Source organism: Alexandromys fortis, unplaced genomic scaffold (assembly GCF_014885135.2).
Source record: "Alexandromys fortis isolate MF-2015 unplaced genomic scaffold, M_Fortis_MF-2015_v1.1 scaffold_11, whole genome shotgun sequence".
NCBI lineage: Eukaryota > Metazoa > Chordata > Mammalia > Rodentia > Cricetidae > Alexandromys > Alexandromys fortis.
Genome location: NW_026067912.1, coordinates 662,983 through 680,819, shown reverse-complemented (window position 1 = coordinate 680,819; position 17,837 = coordinate 662,983). Strand labels below are relative to the sequence as shown.

The 17,837-nt window shown below is 43.9% G+C and overlaps 1 protein-coding gene across 2 annotated transcripts in view; it reads left to right on the top strand.

Annotated features, from left to right (window-relative positions):
- Nucleotides 1–17,535, top strand: part of LOC126499465 (T-cell immunoglobulin and mucin domain-containing protein 4-like) — a 27,965-nt gene extending 10,430 nt beyond the window's left edge. For both annotated transcript variants that reach the window (XM_050138687.1, XM_050138686.1), the window contains 4 exons: nucleotides 11,617–11,663; nucleotides 14,028–14,115; nucleotides 16,279–16,318; nucleotides 17,371–17,535. In XM_050138687.1, the coding sequence (XP_049994644.1) occupies nucleotides 11,617–11,663; nucleotides 14,028–14,115; nucleotides 16,279–16,318; nucleotides 17,371–17,455 (260 nt within the window). In that variant the 3' untranslated portion in view covers nucleotides 17,456–17,535. The remainder of the gene's footprint in view (nucleotides 1–11,616; nucleotides 11,664–14,027; nucleotides 14,116–16,278; nucleotides 16,319–17,370) is intronic.
- Nucleotides 17,536–17,837: the final 302 nt, after the last annotated feature.

Here is a 17,837-nt window from a genome sequence, read left to right as displayed (position 1 = left end):
TTTTTTTTTTTTTTTTTTTTTTTTTTTTTTTTTTTTTTTTTTTTTTGGAGAGCTGGTAATGAAGTGGAGATGTTACGTTGAAAAATGTACACTATTAAATTTAATAGCTATTACAAAATTGTCCTTGGAAGAGGCTGAGGCAATTTGTTTTCCCTCCCACAGATTATCTGTTTCTCCTTCTCCTCACTGCACTTGAGACGACCGTTTGTTCCCCCCGAGAACATGTCATTTTGTTCCTCCTTGTTTTCATTAACGGAGTCAGAGCGTCTTCCTTTGTGTTTATTAGTGAAAACATCTATCCTTCGGCTCTGTGGAGGGGGCAATGTGGCATTAGTCTTGGAGGCTCAGAAGACGGGACTGGCGGGGACAAGACAGTGAAGGGGAGACGATGGGCTGCAATGTAGGACTATAAATCGAGAGAAGCACTGAGGGGGATCTGAGGTTGAGAGGCTCTGACTTGCACCAACTCATGGCAGGGAGGAGGGGATAGAAATCTGGACGAGGAGTTGACCACTTGCGGGAGACTGACCGTCAAGATTCATCATTCTTTCTTCATGGATTAGGGGAAAGGTGGGTGTTCTTTTCCAGTAAAAGAGAATGCAGGAAGGGAAAAAAACGTGATGGAGGACAGTGTTCACAAAACTATTACCTTTCATTCCATCCAAACATAAAACTGGTTTATAGTGCATTACAAGAGATCAAGATGCTGTCTGATGTTTTCCCTGCTCTGCTGTCCCTGGTAATTGTCATTTGACTTCTCTGTGGCCAAATCCCACTAAACAGAATTCTTGCTGCCCTGTCTGTGGACTACCCTGAGAAAGAGGACCATGTTGTAAGAGAGACTGCTTCCATGTCACATGTCATTATGGAAGAAACTGGGGTTCGGTTAGCATATACTAAGTGCTGGGTCAGCACTAAGATGTCTTCCTGGACCCCTTCATTTAGGATCTCTTCGGTAGATATTCAGAGTCCCATATTATGTAAATGTTCTGAGGTGACACAGGTCTCAGGAGCCCTGCCCTGGAAGTCCACTTCTAATAGCTGTCTCTTAGCTGTTGCTTATGTTACAGTTGAACATGGAGTGTTTGTGGGCTCTCCGAAAGCTCATGAGTCAGGGAGCTGGCTCCCTAATATTGATGCTATTTCATTTATGTGTGTTCATGTCCATGCATGTATGTGTGTGTGCACACATGTCATGTGTGTGGGTTCCCACAGAGGCTAAAAGAGGGCATCAGATGCCCTGGAGCTGGAGCAGTTGTAAGCCACCCCACTTCTGCCTCTCAACCCTTTGCCTCTCTGCTTACTCTCTGCAAGAGACGAATAGCTTCAACTGCCACATGAGACTCTCCCAAACGTCTGCACTGCTTCAAATGGTTGGTAATTACAACTCAATTGCAAATACAACCAAATAACAATGAAAGCTCTGAAGAAGGTTGTTCATAAGTTTCCTTTCCCTCTTAGATGTAGATATCATGGGCTTCTCCAACCCTTTGTACTTCATAGCAGAGATGTGTGCCACGGTCCCTAGTTATCCCTTCTGTTTATGGGTTCCTCAGTCCCTTTCTCTAGTTCTCCTCACAGCCTTCTGCAGAGCCTCCAGTGCGGGGCGCAAAGAGCTCTATGGGACCCTGCTGTCACATGGTTCTATCACCATTTTGTGGTGATTTATTTTCATTTTTAATAATTTCAGATGAATTACTTTCTTTGTCCTTTTCTAAATCACGGGTTCTTCAAAATATAAAATATAGATAATGGTGGTACTTATAACAGGGCTCTTAAGGATGGAAATGCAGGAGAAAAGGCTAGCGTGTAATTACTGACCCCTAAATGGCAGTCATCACGAAGAAAGCCTTTTCCCTTGCTTCTTTACATCTCTGCTACAGCTCTCCCATTCGGGCAAGTGCGCAGGGTAGGTAATAAGAGGCCATACACATCAGCTGTTGGCTAACTCAATATTCTTGCTCAGAACATAGATACGTTGTAGTTGTATGGTATTTTTCGAACTGCTAATCGCACTAGGGGAACAGCAGATGAGGGACAAAATGACAAGCTCTGGGAGGTTTCCGCAGCTTTTAAAATCTTACAGTAGTAATTCTCTGCCATCAGGGAGAGGGGGTCCCAGCCTCCCTTCTAGACAGCTTTGTAGGCCTTGCAATCGTCGGTTTTAGGGCTGGAGGTGGGGTGTGCCGTCCTTAGCCCCCTGCTGCCTCTTGGTTGCTTTGTCCTCTTTATATTTCTCAGTCTGTGGAGGTTCCATTTCACAGCTGAGGAGTGGAGATCATTTCATGGCTCAAAAAAGGAGCTGCAGTTCTGTCTTCTAGTCAAGGACCTCTAGATTTATGCTATTTATTTTGTAAGGCAATTCTGTGTACACGTATCTTCTAGTTCAGTGTTCTCTGATTTCAAAGGGTTTGGTCTTCAGTGGAAGAAGCGTCGCCCAGGATGGCACATTCTCCTCTCCATGCTCTTGCTGTGTGGAACATCCTAGAACTTGCCCAAGATCAGACAGCTGTGTTAACAGAGAGCTGGGACTTAGAGCCACATTTCAGGGCTCTTCATTTTAACTGTAGGTCTAAGAACATAAGATTGGGAAGTAGCATAGAAAAGTACTATTCGTAGACTAGTGAAAAATTGATCCCGCTGGGCAGTGGTGGTGCACACCTTTAATCCCAGCACTCAGGAGGCAGAGGCAGGCGGATCTCTGTGAGTTCGAGACCAGCCTGGTCTACAAGAGCCAGTTTTAGGACAGGCTTCAAAACTACAGAGAAATCAAAAAACAACCCAAAAATTTGGTTCCAATGAGGGTTGGTTTTTTTAAAAAAAAAACTTTTTAATGTCTGTCTGTATGTGTGCACATGCGTGAGAATGTGAGCATATAAGTATGTGTGTATGTTCCTGGGTGTGTGTGTCTGTGCATGAGAAAGCCACATGACAGTCACAGCACAGATGTCATCTTAAAGCCTACCATCCTCCTCTTTTTCAGACAGAGTCTTTCACTGGCCTGGGATCACCAAAGGAACTAGACTGTTGGCCAATGAGCCTCAGGGATGCCCCTGCCTCTGCCTCCCAGTGCTGGGTCTATAAGCGCATGCCATCACACACGCCATCACACATGCCATCATCATATGCCATCATCACATGCCGTCACACACGCCATCATCACATGCCATCATCACATGCCATCATCATATGGCATCATCACATGCCGTCACACACGCCATCATCACATGCCATCATCATATGTGCCTTTTTACACGTGTGCTGGGGATTGAAGGCCCTTGCACTTGGAAGGCAGTACCTTCCAGACTGATCCCTTCCCCCACCGCTTAGAACAGACCTTTGTTCCAGGTCTGGCTGCCATTTGCTCTCAACAGAGCTTTCTTGAAGGCAGGATATGGTATTCATTTCTAATGTTTAAGTTTATTACTCTCTCAGCCCCTAAATGAATCTTTAGACTATTATTATTGTACTATGTCAGAAATGGATGACAGTGTCCTTCCACAATGTCAGAATTTGACAAGATAAATTGGTTCTGTTGGCTGGAATTTGCCAAATGCTCCTGAGTTCCCATGATAGCTGGGAACTTTATTTTAATTTGAAATACTAGTATTAACTCTCAGAACACACATTCCATATCACAGAACAAACATACACACATGTATGTACATGTTACAGAATGGTGACAAAAGGGTTAGGATGATGGGTTGATGGGGCTGTTGGCGTAATAACGTTGAACGTCCTATTTATGAGGTCCGGGGAGGGTGTTGCACTTGTCAAGCCTGGTGCGTTCAGTAAGTTATAATTTTAATGGAACTGATTTACTTTGCTAAGTTTCGCGTGCAGAGCCCCAGCCTTTAGTTATTTATTTGTCTGGGTCTCATGAGTTGCCCTGGATGGTTTGTGCTGTTTACATGTACCACACGGTACAGAGCGAGCCTGCTAGATCGAGTCAAATGCCACTGGCAAAGTGCAGTCTCTCAGGGCATGGCACTAGCTGAAAAATACTGTTTTACACAACACAAAATAACTCAGAACAGGGCCCAGCTTGATCTCAATGTGCACCTATCAGCCAGGGAAGTCAATGCAGTGTGGGCTCAGATAGACTGAGAACTGAGGTCAGTCTAGTACAGCAGGCAGCAGCCAACACTGTTCTGGTAATATGACATTTTTCTTTGCTCATGATTCTTGCTTTCTTGGTCTTGGCTCAAGAGGCCAAGTGTGTATGGTGAGCATGTTTGGGGAAAATGTTTCTTCTTTCCCCTTCTCTTACTGTAACTTTCTCGGCAAAGCCAGCCAAGCTTCACCTTCCAAAGCAAGCTTCTTTAGGTCAAAGGATTCTCAAGAAAGGCACTGCTAGAGGTAGAGTTTTATATCTTCATCTTATACTTCTACATTTGGTTTAGACACATGAAAATAGGTAATATTATCTTCCCACTCTGTAAACGACAAAGGGTAATGTAAAAATTAGTAAGTTGGGACTGAGGTTGTAGCCCAATTGGTAGAATGCACAAAACCCTGGGCTCAGTCTCCATCTCCACGTAAACAAGACATTGGGATTCATTCTTCAAATCTCAACACTCAGGGAGTTGGGGCAGGAGGAAGTTCGGGTATTCCTCAGTTACATAGTGAGTTCAAGGCCAGCCTGAGAGATATGAGACCCTGTCTTAAAGCAAAGCAACTCGTGATCATGGTCACTTTAGTCAAAGATGTCGCATGCTTTGAGGGTGCAGACAGGCTTACGTATCAATAACCACTATCCATTGTGTTTTGGTTTTGTTGCTGTTGTTGTTTGGTTGCTGTTGTTTTTGTTTTTCTAGAAAGAGTAAGTAAAGGTACAGTGCAGGCTAATAACATTTGCTGCTCTTCCAGAGGACCCAGCACCTACAAATGAGCAGTTCGCAATTGCCAGATGACCTTTCAGGGATGACTTGGGCTGGGCTGAGACCGGGGTGGGGGACAGTGTCAGGGACCACATGTGAACATAGTTAAGCTTATTTCTTGCCTTGGATTAAAACCATAACTTTAGTCTGACAATGGACTCAAGATGGGGGGAGTCACTGGATCTCTTTCAGTGTCCACAAATGTGGCTGCATTTTCTGCTTCTTGCTATTAATTTGGCTCTTGAAATTGGCTTCTGAGAAAGGGCGCAAGGATTGAACCTGGCTTGGTGAGGCACAGGTTGTGACCCACAAGTTCAGGAACACTGACTCTGATCTTCTCCTCTCTGGAGCCCAGTCAAGTTTTGGGCAACTTTCTCTCTGTCCCCTTAGCTAGCTTTTCTTCTCTCCCAGATGTTATTCCCTTGACATGAGAGAGGAAGAGGGAGTCTTCTCTTTACCTTCCTTCATCCTTCTCTTCAACTCCAGCCAACTCTTCACCTCACAATATCTGTAGGTGAGCCAACAGGACCTTCATTGAGTTCCACTTCTTTCTCAGATGCAAGATAGTAAAATGTTTAAAAGTCCAGGTTCAAAGAATCAAAGAGGCCTATGCATCAAGCTCTGATGAATTTCTTAGTCTTTCCAAACTTGTTTCTTCTATATAGTGAACAGAACAATCAAATCTTCCCTATGGTTCTAGACAATACAATGCCTTACCATGCATGAGAGCCCTAAGTCCAGCTCTCACATCTAATAAGTACTTGATAAGTGTCTTTTATTAGCACCAGCTTTCACAATTACATCTCAGCCTTGAACTATGCCTTAGGAACAAGAAAGAATTGGCTCTTGCTCAGTACTTACCCTGTGAATCATCACTGTAATTATTTTGATCAGAAAGGAGAGCCAGAGATGAAAGGCACACATTCCTGCCCACAGCTGAGTCATTTGACACCAAACGAAAAAGCTCGTACAACAGAAAAAACAAATGGGAAGAAACTTTGGTCCACGGTTATGTGGTGCCGGATTTGTAACTAAGGTAAAAGGAACTCAAACAAAACAGAGTTGCTGACTCCACCAACAGCATGTAAGCGCTCTCCTTCCCTTAACTCCCCAACTCCTCCTTTCCCTCATCTCTTGGATCCCAGCTGGAGAGAGGTAAGATTTCACTGGATCTGGATCTGTGTTTCCCTGAATAGGAATGAACATTTTCCCATACTCATTGAAAGGTGTACATTCTCCTTTAAGAGGCGCATCCACAGATCATCTTATATTTGCTATTGAGTTGCTTGAGTTCCCTTTGACTTAGATACAAATCTGTCCTCACATAATAGTGGGAAGTTTTCTCCCATTTATTTTCTTTGTTGTACACAAGCTTTTTTTATTTTGGTGTTAAGTTTTTCTTTTTCTGCTTTTGTGACACGGCACTGGGGCCAAAACATCTTTATCCTAAAGTATTTCCCCTGTATTTTCTTTTAGTCATTTCATATCTTACATTTCAATCTTTGATGTAATGTGTGTTGGCATTTGTGTACAATGATAGGCAGGAAAGGTTCTAATTATGAAAATCATATCTTGAGATTCTAGTGGATATTTTTCTGGATGAGGGGTACTCTTCAACCCACTACCAGTCCCCTCTTGCAGAATTACATTCCTAGCAAGTTCTGGAAGACTCCTGTTCTGCGGTACCTATACAGAGCTCAGGGCCTTCAGGCCCTGAAGGTCTGGGAGCAGGTCACATGGAAACCAGCAGTATTGGTGGGTCCAGTGGTATAAACAGATGATGTGGCTGCTCCATGAGGGAGAAGGTTTTTATTGTAGATATGAGAGGGAGAACAACCAGAGGCATCTGGAAGAGTCCAGAGCAAACAGAGAAAGAAGACTGAACATGGCCAGCAGATTGGAACTGGTCCTGAGAGAAGCAGGAGTAGAACAGAGAGAGAGAGGGAAAGAGACTGGGGGCAGATCACACACACACACACACACAGAGAGAGAAAGAGAGAGAGAGAGAGAGAGAGAGAGAGAGAGAGAGAGAGAGAGAGAGAGAGAGAGAGAGCGCGCGCCTGGGGATACACACACACACAGATTCATAGGGTTAAAAGGAGAATGAGTAGCTGGGACTGGGCAGGTGGGAGTTTAGGATAGAGGCGGCAATGAGAAGACCTAGGATGCTAGCACGGACTTTGAAATATGTCATTCATACCTGTGACACTGAAGGAGACTAGTACACACTTAGGTATGCTAACAGGCACCATAGCTAGCTATGTGTCCCTCCTGTCTTTGGAATTTGGAGAAATGGAGTTTCCTTTGGACCTGACACCAGCTCCATCCCAGATGGTATGGCTACATTTCACAGGGAAGAAAGTAACCACTGATCTGTATCCTGTTGCTGTTTCATGAACAACACGGTGGCCTTTGGAGTATGGCCCATGTGACCTCTCGCATTTTATGAAAGTGTGTGTGTGTGTGTGTGTGTGTGTGTGTGTGTGTGTGTGGTGTGGGGGTTCTGTTTAATATCATACCCCAGCACTGATGTTTGCAAAGTGTCTCTTATGTTAGACCATTCCAATTTAAAACAGATTAGCTCTGATAAAACTGACCCAGCCTGGCTTTCTGTGTGATGGCCTCAGTTTCAAGCTGATCCATCATGGATGATTACAGTACAGTAGGGTTTGGCAGAACAAAGGGAGGAGTTTTGAATTCTTACCTGCAATTTCCAGCTGTGGGAGAGAAGAACAGAAAACAAATTGCGAGGGGAGGAAAACACACAGACTTTCCTCCTTGCATTTTTATGCTCCCTGGAATTCAACAACCCAGTTTCCCCCAAGAACAAATAAGCTCTCTGATACCAATTACAAGTGATACAAAACCTTCTCCTCCGGTTTTGTGCTAGAAAGCTTGGGAGAAAATACAAGGGATCGATTTCAGTGACTTTTAGGTTGAATACTTTAATACTCAGGGCCCCTCTCCACGTGTTCTCTGAACATGCATATGACTACATGGGTGCAAGCATCTGTGCATTCATAAAAACGGGGATCAAAGCAGGTGATGGCTGTTATTCTGTTGCTTCTCACCTTACTTCATTGAGACAGGGTCCCTCACTGAACAGAAAGTCCACTGGGTCTGCTAGGCTGACTGGTTGGCCAGCTAGCTCTCCAATCTACCTGTCCACCACTCCTCCAATCCTGGGGGTTATAGATATGCCTTGGAGATTTGAACTCAGATCCTCAAACTTGTGGAGTGAGTGTCCTTACCCTCTCAGCCATCTCACCAGCTCTCTGTTTTTTTACGTGCTGTTTTTTTTATAGTCTTATTTTTATCATTATTACAATTATTATTATTACTTTTTATTTATTATTGCGTTCTTCTTGGATGCTCTTCTCTGCTCTGGCTTCTGCACAGCTTTTACTTTTTAGTCTTCCTTGTTGGTCCTTTCTGTTTCTTCGCCTTTATTTTTCCTTCTTCCACCTCCCCAGCTCACCTCCTAAGCCTGATATTTCTCAGGATTTCCCCCCTTTCTCATGGGATGTACATTCTGAAGACTTGTACTGCCTGCTGGATACTGAAGATTCCCCGAGAGTACAGTATCTCTGGCTGTACCCCTTTTTACAAAATTGACTCAGATTCAAATAGATCAATTGTTTAATGGCACAGACAAGGCGTGTGGGTCCCACTGGTATAGTGAACACAGTGATTCTGACTGTGTCTCATAACCTGTCTCCCTGAGAAAGCTACCCCTGTCCTTTCCTCTTCAGTGTCTTCATCAGTAGACAGCTGGTGGTCCTGTGTCTCCTGTGGAAATAGGAATTACTTAAGGCTCTTGTTTTTCTGCAGTCCACATTTAAGGTCCTTATTCTGTTTTTCTTATTCCCCCATCAAACGTTTCTGCAACCTGTCTCTTACTTTCTCAATCTACCAGCACAGGACTTCAGATCCAGAATCAGATGAAGTTCCTCTGGGCTGTGCCCTTGTCCTGATTAGGCCTCATTCAGCACAAACATTGCTGTCACTTTTGATGGCCTGAGAACCCAGTGGAATCTTAGCATGTTAAAATAAAGCCCTCCACAGCCTGGTCCCACACATTAGGTAACCTCTGGCTACTTCTGTCCTCCATGCTCCAACTCCATACCTGCTTGCATGTCAGCAAGGGCGCCATACTGTTTTATGTCCCCGTGGCTTGGCTGATTGTGTTCCATCTCCCTGAAATGCCCCACTGCCTTTTCTTGCCCAACCAGTCCTTGCACAGCCTTGCATCCTCTTATTGCCAAGTTGACAAACATTTGTTAAATACCAAGTATGTGCTAGGTCATGCTGAACAGGCAGACGGGGACTCTGTGCCTGCAGGGTGGATTCTCATTGCTGAACTTTGATCCTTGAGCTGAGTGTCTCGCCTAGGCCTTCCTTCCCCAGCAGTTTGTGCACATCCCTCCTTGCTCTTGGACTGGTAGGCTGAAACAATCTTCTGGCTTCTAGCCTCTGGCATACCGTCAGCATCCCAAGGGGCATAAGGTTTATGATAGGTGCAGTCACCTCAGCATTTTAAGCAGTTGGTGCTTAGGACTTGAGAATTCCTGGAGCATGGTTCCCTTGGACCTTAGCTATTGGTTATGATTTTTGTTTGTTTGTGTGCTTGCTTGCTTCAGCTTTAATTCTCCTTTCATAGAAGCTTTCCTGACCCTTCAGAACAGTCTGTATCCTCATGATTAACCCTGGGATATCCTGCACTCTTTCTTCACGTAGTTCTGTATGGTTGTTTTTATCAACCTTCCACATTGCTTAATGGTGTCTTTAAGTGAGGTGACACTTGGGATACCATCACAGAGTGGACTTGCAGAATCCTAAATGGTATAGCTTACTTCATGCCTCAGTTACAAGATGTGTGCATCATGTGCACATGTACATGGTATATAAATGATGTATGTATGTATATATCTTATGTATATGCATACATGTGCATGCATGTGTGTGCACGCACACACACATACAGTATAGTTTAGGAGAAAGAAAACAGGATATCAAATCAAGCAAACTTAATGGTAAGCACAGGATGTATGAGGCTGCTGCTAGAGAAACAGGGCGTGCTATATTACAGTAAATATATTTTTCCAAGTAGAAAGCCTATGCTCTAACAATAAAAGGTATGGGAAAGTGAATAACCCATGGCAGCCATCTGCAATCAAGTACACAATTGCCTTTGCTGTATGTCTGTACAGTTGGTGGCACAGTAGGTTTGCAGCAGCAGCAGACAGGGCAACAATGCCTTTTGCAGTGACATTCTGCTAGTCAAGACATTTTAGTTGATAGAATCTTTTGACTCCAAATAAATCATGGTACCCTTGTTGGGTATGGTGTTCATCACTGATCAAAATGCTGCTATGTTATTGTTCAAGTTTGATTTTTTTATGCATTATGTAGTGAGTTCCAAGAGGTCTAGGGTATAACTAGCAGAGTGGATTATTATAGGGAGGCTGCTTGTTTGTTCCTGGCTGCTCAGCCCCTAAATAACCACAAAGAAACTGTATTAATTAAATCACTGCTTAGCCCATTAGTTCTAGCTTCTTTTTGGCTAGCTCTTACATGTTAATTTAACCCATTTCTACTAATCTGTATTTTGCCACAAGACTGTGGCTTATCGAGTAAATTTCTGGCATCTGTCTCCGGTGGGGCCACATGGCTTCTCTCTGACTCTGCTTTCTTTCTCCCAGCATTCAGTTTAGTTTTCCCTGCCTAGCTGTACTCTACCCTACCACAGCCCCTAAACAGCTTCTTTTATTAACCAATGGTATTCACAGAATACAGAGGGGACTCCCACATCCGTGGATGATATTAAATTGTTAGTAAATATTTGTTAACTGAGATGTGGGTAATTTTCAGTGCTAGATAAGAGTTTTGAACTCATGGCTGGGGCTTCTAGAAAAATCAGAGCCAGGGCTGTCGAGGTGATTTATGGGTAAAAGTACTTGTCATCCAGCCTGACAACCTGAGTTGAAAACTCAGGACCAACATGCTGAAAGGAGAGACGTGTGTCACCCTCTGCCATTCGCACATACCTGGGTACTTGAGCAAGCAGGTTTGCCTCTGTGTGTGTGTGTGTGTGTGTGTGTGTGTGTGTGTGTGTGCACCCGCATACCTCCCCTTCTCCCATGCACACACACACTAAATAAAATGTAATATTTAAGATGTGATATTTAAGGGGTTGGAGAGAGAACTCAGTGGTTAAGGCCACTTGCTGCTGTTGCAGAGGACCTAGGTTTTAGTTCCCAGCACCCATACCCAGCAGCTAAAAACTGCCAGGAACTCCAGTTCTAGGGGGTCTGATGCCTCCTCTGGCTTCCATCAGTTCCAGACACAGATGTTGTGCACATACATACATGCAGACATTCACACATACACATAAGATAAAAATAAATCTCTTTTTTTTAAAAAAAAATGTCATAACCATTTTAGAAAAAGGAGGAAAGAAAAACTGAAGTCAAATGCTGATTCTCTGGGTCACCTTTCACCCATCTGCAGCGTGCAGATTGTTCTGTTCCCCTGGGGGCATGCTGGAGAGCAGGTGGGTGCTTGAGGAGAGCCATATTGAAGCAAATCTGCATAAATAACTTATACGAACAGGAAGATGGTGTTACAGAATTAAGCATATCATCTGGCTTAGCAGGTGACCTAGGATACCTATTTCAGTGGGTACTTTTAATTCTCCCACAGGAAGTCTTAACTATTTTTCTCTTTTTCTCTGTAGCGGTAACGGGAAGCGAGCCTTTTTGGGGAAAGGTTGGATCAATTCAGGTAAAAGGATCTACAAAGTACGAGGCATTTGACTTCGATTTTAGAAATTCCCAGTAGAGGTTTTCATGGATGGGCTTGATGGAATAGAATATTGTGAGTGGCAAATGCCTAGTAACTATGAGGAAATGGTCAAAGATTTGTCAACTGTACCCTTGGCAGAAGTACTATTGCTTTTTTTTGTTTGTTTTGTTTTTGTTTTTGAGACGGGTATTCTCTATGTAGCCCTGGCTGTCCTGAAACACAGTCTCTGTAGACCAGGCTGGCCTCGAACTCACAAAGCTCTGCCTGCCTCTGCCTCCCGAGTGCTATCAATTGTTCCTTCAACATACACAGACGTTCCGAAAGCAAAAAGAAAAATATTGCCGAAAGCATGCAAAATTATTACGTGTCCCTTGTGTGGAACCCGGAGTTATTAATGGAACTGCGGTGCCAGCAGCTGTTGCCACCAGTGTTCTTGTTCTTTCGAGGTTTCCTTTTATTTATGTTTAATGCAAAAATGATCACAGTAGCTTCAAGTCAAAACTCTAGGCATCACGGATATCTGTGAAGGCAGGCTTTCCTGGAGACAGTCGTGTCTTTGCTTCTGTTTCTGGCTGATTCTGGGCCTCTGTGTGCTAGAGGATGAGACAGTGAGTGAAGGAGGAAACAGTGCAGCTGGCCTGAGGGAGGTGTGAGTGTCCTCGTAAGATGACTCAAGGCCTATTTCATTGCAACAGTCCTTCAAATTCCTAAAAGTTAACACTAGAATATTTTTAAAAATATGTATTGATTTTAAGACCAGAGATAGCAAACTCACTACATAGCCACACAAGTAGCATTTTTTAAAATAAAAACTAATAATATCTTTCCGTAAGAAAACGAAATTAGTGGGGACAGTGGTACTCATACTTTGGCATGGCAAGTCTCACATGTTTGACTTAATTGTGGTGTTTAGTCACTGTGGTGCTTGATGTGCAGAATCCCCCGTGAGGCAGGTCTCGTGATGTACCTGTCGGGAATTATATTGATTATATCAACTGAGGTGAGGAGACTCACCTGTAGTGTGTAACATCATCCCTTATTACAGTCTTGGGCTGTGTAAGTAGAGAAAGGGAGCAGATTGGCAGCTGCATTCAATCCTCTCTGCTTCTGGGTGTGGATGTGATGCGACCAGCTCCTTCGAGCTTCTACCACCTTGGTTTCCCTGCCGGGATGGACAGTACCCTGGAACTGTGAGCAGGAAGATACCCTTCCTCTCTTAAGCTGCTTCTTAAAGAATGTTTATTACAGGACCAGGAAAAGAAATGAAGAGAGTTAGCAGTTAGCTTTGTTGTTGTTGCTGCCCTACCAAAATGCTAAAAAGAAACAGTTTAGAGGATGAGAGCATCCTTCTGTTCAGAGTTTAGATGTTTGCTTTCATCATGGCATAGAGAACATGGTGGAGCTGAGCAGCTCATATCATGGCAGCCCAGGAGCAGAGAAAAAGAGAGAGAGAGAAGGAAGGAGAGAGGAAGAAAGGGAGGAGAAGAGAGAATGTGCATGTTCTTGGCTCCCCACCCCCACCTTTCCTCTTATCTAGCCCAATCTTCTGGATGTTGCAGTCTACAGTCAGGGCAGGTTTACCGAGCTCAGTTAATCCTGTTTGGAAACATTCTCACGGACACACCCAGAAGTGTGCATCTTAAATCTCCTAGGTGCCCTTCCCTGCAGTGAAGTTTGCCAGATTAACCGTCACAAGGAGAAAGAGACTGGTCTCGTGCCTGCTCTCATGTTCTGTGTGATGAGCAATGAATGGAGTTGTCTGGTGATATTACCTATCTATTCGCCTTGGGAAACGGCACTGCAGAATAATGTTGGAAAGGGTCAAGCAAGTCTCCTGGAAAAACTGTGATGTGCTGGACTCCTAGGCCACACCTTCAGAACCACCCTGATAGAAAACTTGAAACTGAGCTTCATCTTCCCTTTTATTTTGTTGTCTAGAAGCTGAAGTCCCGCATGAAAAGAAGTGTGCAGGTCTAGGGAGAGCTCAAAAGCTTACAGCAGTGCGCAGCAAAGAGATTTGACAGTGGAAAACACAGCTCACAGCATAGTTATTATTTTTTTAATCTTCTAACATCTGAGTGCAATAGCCCAAGATGCCTGATGTCTAAGTCGTAAACAATTTGGGGGATAAAAACGCTTTGGGTTTTTAGTGGGAATGTCACACCTGATTTAGAATTTTGAGTTTGTTTTGACTTGGAGACATATCAGGCAGAAGATCATTAGACGTAGCGGCACTGTTGGTGACTGGAAGACTTTCTTGGGGTGAGATGTGTCCCATGGGACCCTCCAGAGATGATGGCGTTCAGCCGTGAGGAACCAATCACCTTGCCTATATTTTGACAGAGCGACAGACAGACCAACATCTTGATCATTGCTTGCTGTGTGGGGTTTGTGCTTATGGTGTCGTTGCTTCTGGGATTTCTCCTTCGAGGTAAGGTGGGCAGGTCCAGATGTGATGGACCTGCAGAGATGGCCATTTGTGGGTGGACTGCAGCGTGGCCGTGACTCAAGAGGATCAAGGGAGGGGGATAGTTCTGTTTCCTCCTCTTCCCTTTTATCCTGGAAAAGGAGCAATTCTCTCACTGTCCTCACCCCAGTCATGGGGTGACAGGTAAACTCATTACAACCAAATGGCTTTGTGCATTGTCCTGATAAAGCTGACATTTTAATAATGGAAAAAAAAAATGAGACCAAGAGCACATTCATTGATAGGACACAGATACCATACACAACTTGTGCCTAATTTGTTCTTTGTTATTGGCTTGTGTTTGAAACAACTATTGTTTCCCTCCCCCCATTCACTTTTTTAAAATATTTATTTATTTATTATGTATACAATATTCTGTCTGTGTGTATGTCTGCAGGCCAGAAGAGGGCACCAGACCTCATTACAGATGGTTGTGAGCCACCATGTGGTTGCTAGGAATTGAACTCAGGACCTTTGGAAGAGCAGGCAATGCTCTTAACCACTGAGCCATCTCTCCAGCCCCCCCATTCACTTTTTGAGACAGGGTTTCTCTTTGTAGCCCTGGCTGTTCTGGAACTCACTCTGTAGACCAGGCTGGCCTCCAACCCAGAGATCCACCTGCCTCTGCCTCCTAAGAGCTGGCATCAAAGGCATGTGTCACCACAGGGCGGCTATTCTCTTTATAAAATCAATTATTTATTTGTTTTTATGTGTGGGGTGGTTTACCTGCTTTTATGTCTGTACACCACGTGTGCCTGGTACCTCCAGAAACCAAAAAAGGGGAATTAGTTCTGTTGGAACTGGAGTTACAGACAGCTGTGAACAGCCATGTCTGTGCTGGGAATTGAACCTGGGCCCTCTGGAAGAGTATCATGTGCTCTTAGCCACTGATCCATCTTTCTAGCATTGTTACTCCTTTCTTACAGTTTGAAACAGCCCTGCTGTTCTGTGTTATATTTTCAAGGAGCGTCACAGGCATAAAAAGTGTGAACAGTCTTGCTCTTATGTGCACCTCTAAAGCCGGCTTGCTTAGGGACCACAGGTGGTCTTCATGGGCCCCCGCCTACATTCTTCAGGGAATGGGATCCAAAGTTTTTATTAAATTCTGAAGCTGGCCTGTGATTTACACCTTCCTCCCCTCAAAAAGAAAACGGTAAATCCTTCAAACAGGAGCTGTGAAATAAGCATTACGGTTTTCACATAAAGTCCAGGGACACGGCACCCAGTGCTGCTGTGAAACAGAGGAGAATCGGGCTTCGCAGAAGCCAGCCACAAGATGAGATTATTCGCCATTGAACCTGTCCTTGGAGAGTGAGGCTTGCGATTAGCACTTAGGTGAAGCCATAGCTGCTGTCTTTGGTGGTTCTTGGTGTATCTCATAAAAAGTACTTTAAAACCCAAATGAGGCCCTGGGGAGGTAGGTTAATCAGGAAAGTTCTTGCCGCTTAAGTATGAGGACCTAAGTTTGATGTTTTAGAACCTATGCAGAAAAGCCAAGTGATGTGGCATTTGCTTATAATCCCAGTGCTGGATACATAAACCATACTCTAAGAAAGACCCCATGCCCAGGAATAGTTGCCCAACACAAAACAAATTCCATGTCTTCCTTCCTTCCGTGTGTGTGTGTGTGTGTGTACTTTCTGCTTTGTTTCATATTTCTTGTCTTATTGCTTATTGGTTTTCTTTCTTTTAGTGTGTTTGTTGTGATTTTCATTTGTGTTCCAGGTTATTTTTTTTAATGTTTTGAGAGAGAGGGAGGGAGAGCGAAAGGAAAGGAGGTGGGGAGAGAGACAGACAGACAGAAGAGAAAGGGGAGAGAATATGAATATGATGTTGGGTGGGTAGGGATATAGGGAGGCTCTGGGAGGAGTTGGGGAAAGGAAAATAACGATCAAAATAAGTTTTGTGAAAAACCATTTTAAATTGAAAATGTAACAATGTAACACCATAGCCCACAACATAGGAGCCTCTTTGAGATGAATGGGTTGAATTGAAGGCCAGAAACAACATCAAACCAGGAAGGAGAGGCTGTCCCTGCCAATGCCACGTAGTCTCTTTGGAAGGGGGTAGGCTCCTCCCAGCAGTTCACAGAGCAGCTCTGCTCACATCCTGGCCTTGTCTTTTCAGGGAGAGTCACAGAAGCCAATTGTTTGCGGAGACACAAGAGGTAATTCATCTTGCATGGCCGATTGTTGCAATGATTATTCAGGCTGCTACACATGATTAGATACCACTCAGTGGTTTAATGGCTTGTGCTTGTGTTCTGATTAAACACAGGGTTGGAGAGACATTGCATTAGAGGCAGAAAAGGCTGTGGAGTTTTAACTCGCATTAACCTCTGTCTCAGTTAACTAACATTGCATGCATGTCCAAAATAGGACTAAGAAAAGCATTAATGGAAGTACAGCATGCGAAAGATGATGTGTGCCATGGTGTTCTCTGCTTGAAGCTATTTCAGCACTCAGTGACTCATTTTCAAAGCACATTCACTGTTTGTATGGAGTCGCTGAGAAGAGGGTTAGCAGTATAGGATCTAGATAATGTATTTGCAGCATTATTCCTGGGATTTGGCTCCTTTGTCCCGTAGACCAACAAGTTTCACTACTTTAATTAATTTTTTTTTGTTTTTGTTTTTGTTTTTTTGAGATAGGGTTTCTCTGTAACTTTGGAGCATCTCCTGGAACTCACTCATAGACCAGGCTGACCTTGAACTCAAAGAGAATCACCTTCCTCTGCCTCCCAAGTGCTGGGATTAAAGGCATGCTCCACCGTGCCTGGCTCTTGCTTTTCTTTTTTAGGAGTGTATAAAGAGTCTCTGGAATTAGATTTTTGAATATCTGTTCTGCTTACAGTTTTTAGGGTGAAATAAATGATAAGATTTGGCAACAATTAATTGCGTCAGCCCCACAACGTTTATCGACAATGATGCTTTATTAGGTGGGGGACCTGAGGCTCTGCAAGGTGACTTTCTGAGCTCAAAGGTGGAGATCCCTTGGGATAGCAATGCATTTAGATCATGATTTTATATTTTTCAAAACGAATTGTACTCTATGGTTAACAGGCTGGCAAAAGCTCTCTGCTATACCTGTAAAATAGGAGGCTTGGGCAGGATGGAGTCTCAGTCTGGTGTCCCCAGCCTGGGTTAGGGGTGCTGTAGCTTAGCAGGTCCTTTGATCTTGCCTTTTCTGGTTTTTGACCAGCCCCTTTCTCTCTTTATAGGCCAGACAACACTGAAGATTGCAAAAGTGTGCTCAATGACATGTCCCATGGGAGGGATGATGAAGATGGAATCTTTACTCTCTAACTTGTCACCTTTTCTTAGGATTAAGCACGGGGGATGGCATTTGAATTGTCAAAATAAGTTTGGGGACATTGCAATTTTCATTTAAAGTCTGTTTTTTTTTTTTTTTTTTTTTTTTTTTTCACTGATGCTATGGGTCCAGACTCCTTTTATCTTCCCACATGAAGGTGCTTTAGAGACACATCTTCCCTGCCTAGCGCTTTCGCCGTCTCTGTGGTGCTGTGGCTAGGTGATCCTTTCTCCACTGGGCATGTTACTGTCAGTAGCGAACTCATTGCCAAAGCCATTGGAGTCCCTTCAGTCTCCCAACAGGAGAGGAAGTTAGACATTCCCAAAGCAAAATCTCTTTCTGCAGACAGCATCTGCCTGCTGGTGGTAGCTGAAC